The 15600-nt window shown below is 43.7% G+C and overlaps 1 protein-coding gene across 4 annotated transcripts in view; it reads right to left on the reverse strand.

Annotated features, from left to right (window-relative positions):
• The window catches only part of EVI5 (ecotropic viral integration site 5), an 83182-nt gene extending 69508 nt beyond the window's left edge, over positions 1 to 13674 (reverse strand). For 2 of the 4 annotated variants that reach the window (XM_080407074.1, XM_080407072.1), the window contains exons 1-2: positions 13292 to 13424; positions 818 to 1047 (exon numbers count right to left, since the gene is read on the reverse strand). In XM_080407074.1, the coding sequence (XP_080263200.1) occupies positions 818 to 966 (149 nt within the window). In that variant the 5' untranslated portion in view covers positions 967 to 1047; positions 13292 to 13424. Of the gene's footprint in view, positions 1 to 817; positions 1048 to 13291 lie in introns of all 4 variants that reach the window. The other 2 variants (XM_080407071.1, XM_080407073.1) reach the window with 2 other exon arrangements.
• Between the last annotated feature and the right edge of the window lie 1926 nt (positions 13675 to 15600).

Here is a 15600-nt window from a genome sequence, read left to right on the forward strand (position 1 = left end):
GAGGTCAGATTACTTAAGTCCTGCCTCACAAATACAAATAAGTACAGATTCTGGCAGTTCAGCATTAAGAAATCACACAGCTCAATTTTATTTCTTAGTGAGACTGCCAGTTTGCAATCACTTGCACATCAAGAGCAACTGATCCAACTGAAAGTTGCATCTTGAACTGTAGATGGTGCAGATAAATACACACTCATTGAAAGGCTGCCAAGAAAACCGTTGCTTAATACACAGAAGAAAAGCCTGGATGAGAAGAAAGGACTGATGAGGAATTTACTTTTCATGAAATTAAGAAATGCATCTGCCACCATTAGTGTAACAGCAGGAAGACAGCTGAACACTGTTCTATCTCTAAACATAATGGGTTATACAGTGGAAAGCAAGAACCGGGTTAAAATGGAAAAAATAGAGAAAACAGAACACAGATATCTTTAAGATTTGAAAAAACTAACAAATTATAGGTTTGATCTCAGCTGGTAAAGTGGTTACATGAAAGTCTCATTCCTGAGATACTCTTTAAATTGGATACTGAAAACCACACGGCTCCAGTGTCATTTCTTAGGATCAGAGGCAGCTATAAACACTCCTGTAAAACCAGGAGAGAACACCACCTTTTAGAGCTCCACAAAAACAGAGCTCATAAAAACACAGCACAAGAACAAAAGTTCTTAAACCTTGGGGCCTTGAAATTGCAATGTTGTGCCACAAATTTTTACCCAACCCACCTTTAACAGCCTCTAAGCTGAAACTGCAATAAACCAATTTTAGTCTCATTACAGTAAGAGGACAAAAAAAAAAAATAAAGTTATCCATTCACCTGTTCTGTTCCTCAAGTTTAGCGAGTAATTCTAAGTCGTCTGGACTCAGCTGTGTTGGTGAGGATGGTGACAATGCAGGTGTAGACAGAGTGGTAGAGGAGGATGTAGTGTGTAATGAGGCCGATGGACTTGCCACCTGACTGGCCATTTGACTGACGGTGTGCGATACAGTGTTCTTCACCCATGAGAGAGTAGAGCTCAGCTTTCCTGCAACCTTGTCTGTCGCCACCTGTGATGACAAAAAGCAGAGGATGCAATAGCTGTCTTTTTTTAACACCTTATTTTCAGTTAACCTGCTGTACTGAACAAAGGGAAAAAAAGATACAATATGCATGAAGTGACATTGAGATTTTTTCTCCAGAACACATGAGACTGCCAGAAGCAGTACAAGCATCGACAGCATTATAATATTATAGAACGAGTAACATGTATGCATGCTGCAAATCCACAAAGAAAGACTTTGAGGAATTCCTGACGTATACTCACAAAGCTAATTTCTGCAGTACAGGAATACCACAGGATCAGCTCAGACTTCCCATTACAAAAATAAATAGAAATTATTGAGATGTTTTATATAATAATGGCACAGAAACTGTAGAAAATAGATACAGTCAACTACTTCACCAACGGACACCGGAGCAGTACAAGTATACCAGGGTAAACACTCCGGACCTCCCACTGCTCACCTTTATTAATCCCTACAGTGGCAGGATAGAGGAGCAGGGGCACCATGTTTCTACTCTACACCAAAGCAAAAGGTCCTCTAGCATCTGTACACGTGCAGAAAACAGTCACAAAGAACTTATGTCTACGAATCTCTAACAGCTCGTTAAGGTCTCATGCTGCCAGCTCTTTTCCTTCCTCACTTTCTTTTCAGGTCACCCCTACACCAAGTGTCCTCAAACCCTGATCCCACTGCCAGCACCCGGCCAAGCCTGGGGTTCGAGGGGTCCCGGAAGAAAAGTGAGAGGTGTAACAAGAGCAGAAGGGAGCTCTGAGCAGGCAGGCAGTGAAACTGCAGGTTCAGGAATGAGGAGGTTGACTGCAGCTGATCATAATCTGCTACTTCTTTTGACCAGTCATGCAGCCCCACAAATTCATTGATCAGTAGGCGAAGAACGAACAGCAGCCCCTGGAGGTATTTTCTAATGAACCCCTCACTAAAGCTTCCTTCAGCCACTGAAAATCTAAGAGGCTTTGACCTACAGTGATTCAGAGATTTCTGTTCTTCCACCACCCAACTCACAGAAAATCCAGCTGCACCTTCCAGGAAGCACCAGCTGCCTAGCCAAAGGTTAAAACTTCTCAAAACCAGCATCAAAGAGGAACTTTCTTTGAAGGGGTGCTGTTGGCAACTATTTATTTTGACTTTTGCTGACTTCCTCAAAACACTGCATTGCTCAATGGTTGTCAGAAACAAATCTGCAGTACAACCTATACAGTAACTGCTAAGATACTGAAGACATTGAGCTACAGGAAAAAAACTCTTCCAAGATCCTCTAGTAGAATCAAATTAAATCAGTTTCAACTGGAAAAGGTAACCCCATCTCAGCACACCCTGCATTTATCCGAAGCACGGTACAGAGACTGAGTGACTGGCTGCTAAAGCAGATTTTATTTAGATACACTACTACAATGAACTTTTGTGTGAATCAAATCCATCAGTATTCTATTTTCACGCCATATCGAAAGGAAGGCCTTCAGAAAACAAGAGGAACACTACAGGCCAAACCCCACTCCTCTACACCAGCAACATCACACTCAAGACCTCTCCTAGAGGACTCTGAAGAAGTTTCCAATTTCCATATGCTTAACATTCATTCTGGAAACAGTAACAGATTTTGCAATCTTTGGATCCAGGGATGCAAAGCACAGGTGGGAAAAGTAAGGTCCTAACATCAGAAAGGTTCCAGTTGGTTCTTACGTCACTGTTGGACAGGAAAACTCAGGTATAGCAATGTGGGTTTTTTTTAAAAAAACACAACAAAAACCCCCAAACCAACACACGGTCTTTTAAAGATAATCTGAAAAATCACTTCCAATACTAGCACTGGACACCATTCCTTATACAAGAAAGGAATAAAAATTGCTAGAGGTTTCAAAATCTCAAATTTAACACATGCATTAATATTTCACTCAGTCAATATCCTTTATTGTCTATTGCTATGGAAGGATAAATTACTGCTGTTTCACTTTGAATAAAGCAGTGTTATAATAAAGCTAACTCATACATCTCCCTTCAGACTGATCATCTTCTCAAAGGCTTTAAACTGCTTAAAATATAACAAGCGATACAGCTATTCCAAAAATAAATGCTGGCAGAAACAAGGCCAATCTTAACAATACAGCAAAAATGACTGTCCTACACAGCAGGTTTTAAGAGACGCCCATTCTAAGAATCTGATATATAAATATTAGAAAAGCAATAACTTTGAGTAATAGCCTGTGTGACAGAAACAGGAAGAGAAAGTATACACTTTTTACCTCTTTACAAAGTAAAACAACTAGAAACACTTAAGGTAAAGAAGTAAATCCAAGCTGAGTCTGGTTTACGCGTTATGGGGCTCATACTCCACATGAAGATAGACAAAGCAGGGGGTGCGGTGGACAATGGAAGTCAAGAATCTTACTAGTATTTGTTTAATAACACATCATTAGGCATTAAAAAATTCATGCAGAGGTTTGTGGAAGTCAATTATGTGAAGATTACTAAGAAAAAGCATGGTCAAGAAAGGTACTAAGAAAAACCATGCAAGACAGCAGTTAAAGCTGATGCAACAACGTGTCTAACAATACTACTGTTTCTAAAAGCAGCTCAGAGTTTCATTAGAAGGTATTCAGAGAATTAGTACCCAAAAAATATTCCTACCTAGTCAATTGTCTGAAAGCATTAGCACATACAGCAAGCAAAATGCACACCTGCAGAAAGCAAATGTTTGAAGATCAAAACGCTCACAGTGAAGTTTGTATCAAAAACAAATGAAGAATTTGTTTGATGGAAAAACAGCTATGGCAGTCTTCCAGGGCCAAGCTAAATAGGAAAAAAATAATCTTATCTAATAGCAAACGAATCCAGCCTACACACCCTTTGCCAGGCTTTTCTAGAGTTTCCTAAAAAATCTCAAGCCAGCTCTCTTAAACTGTCACCATCAGTGAAGACTCCTGGACCTAGACATGAAGGCATTTCACCACCAGCTCATTATCAGTTTCCCAAAGTAGAATAGAGTAACAGCATCTTCATATTTCATCATTTCACCTAGGTTAATTTCAAAATTTATGTTCAGTGACAGATTTCATAGAGTTATTCTTTGACAAGTGACTTAAGGCCTTCCAGAAAACAGGTCACTGGAATCTGAAAATGAGAAAACCTTTCTAGAAGCAACACATCAATACTCCTAACAACTACACGCACAGCACTCCTACTTGCCCTTCCAACTCTTTACCCTTCTCTTAATAAACAACCAAAATCCCCGCTGCGCATCATAAGTTTTTCAACTCCACATACACTGTTCCAGCTAACAGGGTAGTTGTACTCAGCTGTCACTAAACCACAGACCACTGCTACTTCCCACTCTCCACTGACAATCCCCGCAACAAGAAATCTGTGTCCCGCTGCTAGGACAACAGACATAATCCAGAAGTGAATCCCCCCTACTGACTCCCACTGCTATGACAGCACACACATGTAGTACAGAAATGAACCCTACTGACTCCCAAGAGATACGTATCTCTCTCCCTCTTCCTCTTAGGAAGGAGCTAATGGCTTCACTCCAGCCCTTTCAGAGAAACTGTGGCTCCCCCAGTTAAAAATCACAGAGCTATCAAGTTGTTGAAATTAGTCCTTCTGCTTTTAGTTATATCAGTGAGAATAAATTCAGTATGAGCAATGGCAGATGCTTTCACTGGGTATCACCAACTCCAGGAAACAGAAAAATCTGTATGAGCGTTTGGTTTAACACCTCCCTGCTTTAGAGACGCGATTTTGCTTTACACAGCATTCTGGAAAGACTCGAGAAAGCCAGTATCATTAAACCTTTAAACTTTTCTTTGTATTTTTGGACAGAATGTCCTCGAGGCTTTCCTACACAAATGTTTCTTTTAAAAACTGGTTATTATTTAACCAGTGTTATTTCTGCAGCCCTGCAGCAGTGTCTCCCTTTTGGCTACAACAACGATGCTCCACGCTTTAGTTAGGAAGCGTCCTTCCCTTTGCTACTCTTCATTACTGCACAAGAGATCACAGTCATGTACTCAGCTGTTTGTAGCACTGACAAGGACAGCCAGATACACCACAGTGCCTGTCCCAAAAATCTTAGCTAGGTCATAGCAACAAATCTAACTACACGAGATAGGACTTTTGCCTTTGCCATCGTCCTCTCGCTAAGCACATACACATACACTACTGCCATTCTGTTCTGCCTTGCCTTACCTTACTGCTGAAGTGCTCCCACTTGTAAAACTGCTCTACCTGGCACCTTTCTGTGCTACACTGCGTACCGCAGGCGGCAGCTATGCAGACAGCTTGAGCCCAGGCTCTGCTGACTCCCAGTACATCCCAGATGTACACCAGCTCTCCATCCCTTCAGCTAACCAGCCCAGGCTGGAATCCCCAGCTAACAGTATTCTTTGCTCAGCTCAGCTCACCTCAGCCGTTTTTTTTAAATACTCAAAGAGAATCGATTGCCTTTTTAATCCCAGCATTCTTCAGATGCTGAAACTCAAGCTACATTTGAAGAGTATAAAACTGCCTGCGAAGCATGCCAAATCAAGAGCATCATTGGGATTATCAAACCATTATTAATTATTATTAATGTATGATCAAAACCAGAATCAATCAATTTTAAAAATGTGCTTGTTCCCCTGAGGGGTCTCACTCAAGAACCTGTCAGTTGTTCAGACACTGAACACGAATGCTGCTCCTGGTCTACTCCCAGGGCCACCAACACTTACCCCTGAGGATGGCCAGGTCTGGAGGCAAGCAGGTACAGGGGTATGCTGCCTTTTCCCTTTGCAGGAGGACACAGAGGACCAAGCAGGCATCATCCAGCTCCTAACCAGGTACCTCCATCGGGGCTCCGAGCCATATGAACACCTACGCCGCTCTCAGTTTGCCCACAGACCAAGAGCACAAGAAGCATTCATTTGCATCTGCCTGCCTAAGACCATGTAGACTCCTCCTAAATAAATGTGTGATAATGAGTTTGAAAATATTTATCTTTAATAAATATTAAAGAGGGGGACAAGATGTAACTATTACAGACTTTCTGCTCTGCTGCAGTTGCCCGTGAGCAAAAGAGAACTACCAGCAATTCTCACCCAGCTGGTCAGCCATCAGGCAAGGCACAGACTTGTTTGCTATGTACTTTAAGCTACTGCAAAGATGATAGATTTTATATTGATATTAAACAGACATATATAATGTGCAGTTTATATATGCCAATCAAAATGCATGAAATTCAGTATCTCAACTTTATGCTTAGTATCTTTAATTAGCTGCTAATTACAGCACTTTGTTACCAAGAAGTACAATAGTGTACTTAGATTTTTGAGTTACTCAAAGGAATGCTGCAGTGGAGCAGCATACGAAATACTTTAAGTAAGGCTAGCTGAAGGTAGACCGAAGCAGCCCACCTTACATACAATTATATAAATCCCTTTCCCTGAGAATCCCAACGTAGTGTGCAGCACCTTACAGTAAGCCCAAAAAGCACTACCATGTCTTTTTGCCTTCGCCAGACAGACAGTATTTGTTTTTCTAAAAAAAGTACCTTTATATTTCTTTTAAAAGATATTTCAATGTACATGTTGAATTAGCTTAATACCTATATTCTACATTTCCCTGAGGAAAATCTGTAATAAGGTTAAAGTTACCTGAATTAGCCAAAATACTGTCTCAACTATTCTTACCATATGACAAAGTAAAAGTAACTGCAAGCCTTACACAAGCACTACTGCGTATGCTATATACTCTCTACTACTTCTTCTCCTCCTGAAAAGAAAAAGAAATGGGAACTTCCAGAACACAGGAAGTAACCCTCATACTATTCTACGTATAAAAAGAAGTCTCACATAATTGGAGCTGAAATTGTATATGTGGTTTTCAAGCCAGTTATATAGCATTCCAGCGACCCAGTCTCCTGCTTGCTTCAGAAAAAGCTACTAGCATTTTAACATCTGAAGAATAAATGAAACTGACTCAGTCAATGACAAATGCAGGAGAGGTAGCTGGTGAACCAGCCTGTTATCATGCTTCCTGACAAACTAAAAATCCTAATTTAGGGCTCAATCATGGTTTCACTATAAGCATCATTTATATCTTTTAAACTACAAATTCATATAACTGATTTCTGCTGAAGTCCGAGGAAAAATTCCAGATTTACTCCTATATTGTTATTTTTTCTTGTAGTATCACCTTAAAATAATCAGGAGTATGATCATGGCTAGCATCCAACAGCTTCCATTTCGCTTGATATTCACTAGCTCTCCAAGTCTTTCTGAATATAAAGAATAAAGCAGTATAACATTTTACATTGTGTTAATCTTCAGCTATCAGCAAGCTTTCTGTAGTATCATGTAGTAAATACACACTGTTTAGAAGTCATCTTCAGACTCTTAACATGTTGGGGTTTTGATGGTCCCAAAACATCTGAAACAAGAAACTTGAAGCTGCAAGCTCGCTTACAGAACATCACAACCTAACAGATAAGATGCTTTAAGAAGGTACTTCATTAGAAACATTGCAGTGATCCAATAAAGGTTAAAACCATTGCTCAAAGTCACATGAATAACCTTTCAATCACTGACCAAATTGCATTGATTTCTATTTATTTCCAAGAACAATTCCAGGTTTTCATTTACCTCTGAAGCCCAGCATGGTTTACAGCCTGGCAGCCAATGTCCCGGTACACCAGCTGAGAAGACAAACCACGGTGCTTTTGCAGACACTATCTTCCACCCATTTAAAGATCACGTTTTATCAAAAAAAATTCAAATCTAACATAGGAATGTCACAACCTTCTGGAACTCATAGAGACCTTCTTCCCAGGGCACATGAATTAGATATAGTACTTTTGTACAAAAGGTGGCCGAGAGCTCCTCAGAGTCGCAAGAGAAAATACTGGACAGCAAAAAGCTTCAACAGGGAACTTCCTTTGTTCTCTTAGACCTCGGTTTGGAAAACATCTTTATATTTGAGGTTCAGCATGCCAAGTGACACACACATATACTTGACGGACCACCCCTTGGCTAACAAAACAGAGGGAAGAATCAGATTAATCAGCTAAAATAAAAAACAACTCCTGCAGTCAGTTTGTTTATGCACTAGATAGGAATATTTCTTCTTTTTTTTTTCTTTTCTTTTTAATAAAATGCAACTTAATAATTTCTTTGCAGTTCAAGTATCATCAGGCATTTACAAAAAAAGTAACACACATTGATGGATACATATGTTTATCATTAAAACCCCTTTCTAAAAATTTTACTTTCCTACTCATTCCCTGAAGCCTAGCTTCCTTAGTGCTGCTTTTAGCCAACTTCCTCCTGGAAAGGAGCCAGGACTAGCATCTAAACTACATTTTGGCAAAAATAAACAAACAAAAGGATATAAATGCAGCTACATTTACTAAAGTCTTAGGTCCATATTTTGGATGTGAGAAACAACTAAGTCATATTTTTAAGTGTTCACTGAGACTTAATTAAAATCACTCTTTTTTCACGCAACTCTTCATTTTAAAAAGTATACAAAATTTGCAAGGACTTAAATTGGTAAGTTTAAAAGAATCCAATACCTGGCAACATTTTTTTTTTTTTTAATGTACTGGCAGCCCAAGTGTTTTCTAGGTGTAATTCTCCTTATTTACAGAGATAAACTCATGCCACAATCTACAGGCTAGAACCAAAATGCTCATCTCCCATTTACCAAGCTGTACCCTTTCCAATGGAACATACGAAATAAAACTTGATGGAGAAACTGAAGAACATAGGCATGGCCTTACAAAATACAGTAACACTTGAAACTTCTTTAATTACTTAGTAGAATTTTACACAAATAAAGTGACAGAGGTTGGTGAGACCCCACCTTCAGGGTATTACTCCTCTTTCCTTTAAATGATTGACTAAAAGGTCAACTTTCTATCAGTTACACTCAAACTCAGAAGAGTAAACCAGTTTCTAAAATTACTGACTGGTATACCAGCTTTACTTGTGAGCCAAAAATTTACTGCAACCTGCAGCTGCTGACAGAACAAGAAACAAAAGAGTTTTAAAAGTGAGAAGTGTAACCAATTTAGTAATTTCCACATAGGAAAGTTGTATTAACTATTCAGTAAGCAATGCAGATTCAAACACAGGTGCACACATCAATAGTCAATTCTTTTAACACAACCCGTGCCAACATCTGTGATAACATTTAAATTTGCCCACCAATTTACTTAGTATATCCACAACTTGCCTTCACAAGCACTTACAGTGTAACCTGAAGCAAATATATTTTTATGGCTACAGAAGGGTCTTCCTCCACACTACTGATGTCTGTAACAGTGCTCCTGCAGCCTTTTCTGAGCACACCACTCAAAGAAAACTAATTTTCCTCAGTTATTGAATAAAGAAAAGGGAGATGGCTTTTCAGAGAAATGATATGTCTACTCATCATCAATTTAAGTCAGCTGTTTTCTGATTAGTTGACCACTGACTTTTACAGTTTCCTTTGGAAAAAAGAGCCTATTTACTTCTTTCAAAAAGGCCTACTAGTGGAAAAATGCAAGGAAGATCAATGAAACACGGATAATTTTTAGTGCCAGTTTTGTGACACCAAAAAGATTATGTAAAAATCCCAAACCCATTCTATCATGGTCTGTAATTGTCTTATTATCGACTTTCAATTTGCCTTTGTCATTTTTTCTTTAGAAAGACTGATCACGATTCTTTTTCCAAAGGGCTAAGAAATACTTGCTAAAGCTTCAGCCAAACCAATAAAATTCCACCAATGCATTCTGCGGTGGGGGGGGGGAAAATTAAATTACTTTTCCTAATGAATATTGGGGTTTAGCTCTGCCGTTTCAGAGAGCATGGAAGTTGGAATTTCTTTTTACTATGCCTGAAAGTAGTTTGGTTTTTGAACTATGTATAATCAAGAAGAATACCTGAAAAATTAGAGATGTAAAACTAACTTCTATACAAAGTCACTCTATATAGCGATGTGGACAGTACACGTTCAAAATGGTAGGTACTAGTTTTTGACACCCATTTTAAGCAACATTCAATAGTTCTACCCTTCTATAACAAAAATAACAGTAAACTCTTCTAACATCCTCTTAGTTAGATGTGCATGGTAAACTTCGGCAACAACAATCCACTACTGAAAAACTTGCCCCATCTGCCAAGCCGATGAAACCAAAGAAAAATACATTGTTAATACAGTATAAGATACTGGTGAGTCTGAATTCTGCATCATCACAATATAATTATACTTTTTAACCATTTTTTTGAAAAGGATCAAGAACACATTATGATGTCATCAAACAGGTCTTTAATACTATGCTAAGAATCACTGAGACTTAGTCATGACAATAGGGCACAAGAAAACTCAGGAGTTTGAGACTTTCAATAGCTTATAAAACAATACAGATCAGACAAGATGACAGATTTTGATAACAAAACCCATCCGAGAAAGTAAAGCCCAACCCTAGTACAGTACTTCATGCCCAAAAATACAATAACTGCCTCGCTGGGACTCGGAAGGATCACTTGTACAGACAATTAGCAAATGAAGCTGACAGCTACACAGCCCGAAACAACATGAAGACCAAAGCACGATCTCTGTCACCATGACCCAAAGGAGATCCTGTTCTTCATTGCCTGAATCCTACAGCAGGCACAACCCTTCCCAGGCTCTCCCCGAAACGCCACTTCACAGCTAATTGAATAGTTTCCAGAGTTCACAGGAAGATAAACAACATTAAGAGTAATTAAGGAAAAGCTACGATTCACTAAATCACTTCTGCTGCTACCATGTGAGACTACAGTTTCTGCACACACGCACACAACAAAAGCGCATCACAACTGCACAAAACATGAGCAAAGCAATACAGGAGCTCTGGCACTCTTGGTAACCCACCACCCATTTATCCCCATCACCACTTGCTGGTGAAGAAAAGGACACACTGCAACTACAGACACTTAAGCAAATGACTACCACAAAAGCAAGGCAGTATTCCCAATTTAAAGGAATCAAAATCTTACCGACAGATGATGTCAGCTGTTACAAACACGTACAACACAAAGCTTTAATTCATCATACTGTCTACAAACTTAAGTGACATATATTCAAGAGTTTCAGAGGAGATAACTCAAAATTATTTACTCCTATAATATGTATTATTTGTGCTTTTTAAAAAAAACAAAACACCAGTAACTATTTTAATTGGGTCTTAGGGAAAAAAGTGAAATAATAGTACGCAATCAAGGGAAGTATAGGTTGTTCAGGAAAACAGCATTCAAAGTCAGGCTTTCTTCCTCTTCTCAGACCACCAGAAAAGATTTTTCTTTTAAACCATGCACTTGACACTTCAAGTGACACCTAAAATACTAAATTCTACTATGTCTCTTCCTTAAGCATTAAATATTTTTTTTCCTCCAAGTAAAGAGAAAACCCAGGAAGAGTAAGAAAACGTAAGCATGATACTAAGTATGCATACCCCAACTTAGCTGTTTTCCCCCTTCTAAATCATGGTATTAGAACCTTCAATTAGCAAGGTAAACAATTTTGTTTTCCAAAATCCACTGACAGGACTTCCCTTATAATTTTTATTACTTCTCCATTTATTATTAACCTTACCCAGAAAACAAACTGACAGTAAGCGTGCACACACATCACTTCCCCCCAACCCCTTCTCTTCTGGGAAATTTGTAAAGGCTTTCCTCCCACCCCTTCCTTTCCATGAACTCCATTTCTACCATTCCACTCTCCAACCATCTCCTGCTTACTTGTTCAAAAGCAATCAAACAAGTCCACAGGAGACGATATATGGAGAGCAATTAAAATAAAACCAAAACCAACCCCAACCAAAACAATAAAAAAAGAATAAAAATCCAAGCCACCAAGCTGCAGCTCAGGAAGTCCCTAAGCCTCAGTCTGCAGGAGAGTAGGAAGAGATCTGGGGAGGAAGCAGGGCTGTTTTGTTGGAGCTTCTCCAAACATCTGCTCCTCTCAGAGGTGCTGTCGGGCTGGGCAGACACTCAGTGGCAATCACCACAGCTGCTCTCATCCCCCTTTATCAGATTCAGTCAACGCAGATTCATAACACTTCATGCTTTCCTCCTCCTCAGGCCCCTCTTTTTCACCGGCGAAGTGAAATTCCTCTCCTTTAATTCCTCTCCTAATCCTTACCTGAAAAGGAATTCATATCTATGCACTTCAAAATAAACCTTGAATCTTTCTAAGTCTAAATATAGAGCTGCGCAATCACGATCAAAGCAGAAATTGCACATCGAAAGAAGGGAAGAGGTGCATTTACAAAGAACACCTTTAAAGACTATCCGCCAGGAAAACAACCGAGATCCAGTTACCTCCTCCTTCAGGCACATGAAGTAATGGGAATTAAAAAAACACAGGAACCAAATTTAAATTTTTTGACAGATACTTTTGGTGATAAGTAAAATATAACGAATATTGTCAGTTCTCCACACGAATTTGCCTCCTTCCTGCATCTTTCGTGTGTCATCTTCGGAAAAAAAGAAAAAACTGCCCCAGGCTGATGTGAAGCACCGCTTTGACACGGCCAGTGCCACCGCCAGCTCGGGCTGGACGTTCGGAGTGGCACGGCAGCTCCACGTTAGATACACAGGTGCTCTGACGAGCAACGACGAAAACCTGCAGGAATTACACGGAACTCCGGAAAAGCGACACTAGGAATTACAGCTGGACCACCGCGCCGCTGGCAGCCAGTGCCACCCGCGCTGCCTAACGGCGGCGGGCGCTGCCCAGCGAGCCCCGGGCGGCCCGTGAAGGGCCTCTCCGGAGGGGAAGGCCCCAGCCTCGGCCCCGGCCCGGCGCAACCCCCGCCAGGCGGCGGAAGCAGCCGCCCTCCGCGGAGGGACCCCCTCGAGCCTCCCGCGGACCGCTCCCCGCCGCCGGCACCTCAGGGCGCTGCCAGCACGGAGCTGCCGACACCCCGCCCCGGCGCCGCCGCAGCCCGAGGCACGAAGGGCCGGGGCACGCCGGCCCGGAGCCCCCCCGGCCGGCCGCAGGGCCGCGCAGCGCGGCCTCCCGTCACGCCGCCCGCGGGTGGCTGAGGGGAGCGGGCTTCCCCTGCTCGCCCGCGGCGGGAGGGCCCCGAGCCGCCGGCGGGGGCCGCAGGGCGGGGACAGCCCGGCGGGAGAGGACGGAGCAGCGCGGCCGGGGTCGCCGCGCCCCGCCTAGGCCCGGCCGCCCCCGGCCCCCGGGCGGCGGGAGCGCGGGCCCGGCCGCGCCTCACCTTGGAAGCGCTGCCCGCGGCAGGGAGCTGCGAGCATCGGCGTCCCGCGCAGCCGCCCGCCGCCGGCCCACGGAGCTGCCCCTCCCCCGCCGGCCCGCGCGCTCCGCCGGCCCCGGCAGCCGGGCCACGTCCCTGCCCGCGCCGCACGCAGGCGCACTCCGCGCGCAGCCGCCGCCACCGCCAGGGGCGGCCCCGGGCCCGCCGGCTGCGGACCCGCTCGGGGCGGCCGGCGGCGGGGCGCGGCGGCGGGAAGGCGCCGGCGCTGCCCTCGGCTGTGGCCACGGCTCGCGGAGGGCGCCGGGCTCGGTGCCGTTGCTCACGCGTGGGCCGGGAGCCGGGTCGCGAGCTGCCCCGGTAGCCGCGCGGGTCCCCGCTGCACCGGCGACACACCCCTCCCGGGAGCCAGCCCCCCGCCCGGCCCCAGCTGCGGTCGCCGCTGCCCCGTTACCAGCCGGCTTGTGGGCGCGCACCGAGCGCCAGCCCCGGGCTCGCCCTCGGGAGCCCCTGCGGCCACGCGTGCTCCAGGAGCACCGGGCGGGCTCGGGTCGGACGGGCTCTGCCCGGCAGGAGCGGCTCAGGCCCGGCCCGGTGCCGTCAGCTTACACGGGCAGCGGCGGGCCTGTCTGCCCCTGAGCAGCTCCCAGCCCAGCGGCGAGCCCGGTCCCCTTGTCTTTCCACGGGGAAGGACAGCGACTGCTGGACAAAGCCACGCAGAAATTGTCAGCTGTAAGGATCCTAATAACAGCTTAATTAAAAATAAACAAATTACTCCAACGCTACTGGAACACATCAGGTACTCTACACGCTGCTTTATAGCCGGGCACGTAGGAACACGCCCTTGGAACAGGAGCGAGCCCCCGGGGCAGGCCTGCAGCGGGAGGGCTGCGGGGGGACCGGGGAGGCCAGCGCAGCCTCTGCCGGCCTTGCCCGCGGCTCTGCGGCCAGAGGGGGGGACCCTGCTCGCAGCAGGTGCTGCTGAAGTACCACTTTCATCAGCCCAAGAGACTTCCAAATACCAGCCACTGCTCCCAGCCCCACGTGCTGCCTCTCTCTGCGGACCATACCCATGTAAAGCCACCACGCGCAAGATAACGCAAGAAATCAACAAGTGGCATCAGAGAAAAAAATTCAAATAAGCTTTTTTTCCTCCTGTCACTGTCATCAGTAAAATATATTTTATTAAAGCACAGAAAATACTACCTTTTACCTCGACACGTCTAGAGCCTGCAGGAGCAGCAGCCACCCCTTCAAGCAGCACTGTCACTGGAAGCCAAGGCGCTCTGCCCTGCGTGTGTAGGGACTGGCGGTGGGGCTGCGCAGCTCAGCTGGGGGCATCCCTGTCCACAGGGTGACAATGAGCAAGAAAGTGTGCAGAAGTGCGGTGGGGTAACAGGCTGATTTTGGTGATGGTGAGCTATTTTAGGAGCAAAAAAGCCTTCTTCCAGAGGAAAACAAGAAATGTGGTGGGTTTTTTTGCTTTTTTAACAAGACTCATGGAAGTCTTGCTTACGATACCGTGACCATGAGATGTTTCTCATGAAAGTGATGGCCCAGCAGTTGCCTGCAGACCCTTCCTGGAGAGCAGGCATTTATACACCAGCAAGTAGCCAAGACAGTGTGCTCCCCTGGAGTTACTTTATGTAAAAATTGAAAAGCATGCAGAATTCTAAGCTTTGTAAAATTCAGACTCTAGATAGCTAAAAAATTTCTGAAACTCGCAGGTACCTACCTACCTGGTAGGAACTGCCCTGGTACTTGCCTAATGTTGGAAACATTTATTTCTTTAATTCTCTGGTGATTATTTATATCAAATTAACAACTTTTTGAACTACCAGTCTATGCATAACAATTAGTGTAGGTTGTGTTTTTTTTAGTAAAGTGAATAAGGATAATCAGAGAAACGCATCACGCGCAAAGATGCTGGCTTTGTGCACTTTACTCTGACAAAGTCAAGAAAAACCGATGCCAGCTGGCCTGTTTGTCCCAGTACAGGTACGCATGCATATGCAAGTACACGTTCTTGCTTTAATTAATCAATTATCAGTTATCCCAAGTATCTATAATTTATTTTAGGAGCACCATTTGTGGCTTTTGGTTGGTTTAATGTTTTGATCATTTACTGTTTGATCAACCGTGAGAATTTTTCCCTGGAAAAAGAAGGGAATCCAAACCCCGTACTATTTCCACAATGCGCGATGGGTAAGATGGAAGCTGTTGGTTTCTCTGGGGCAAGAATCCCTTGGCTGTGACACATCCCTCGCTAACGACTGCTGGCCAAGGAAGCCCTGGGAGCCCTGACACTTTCCGCA

Source organism: Falco punctatus (genome assembly GCF_963210335.1).
Source record: "Falco punctatus genome assembly, chromosome: 11".
Lineage (NCBI taxonomy): Eukaryota > Metazoa > Chordata > Aves > Falconiformes > Falconidae > Falco > Falco punctatus.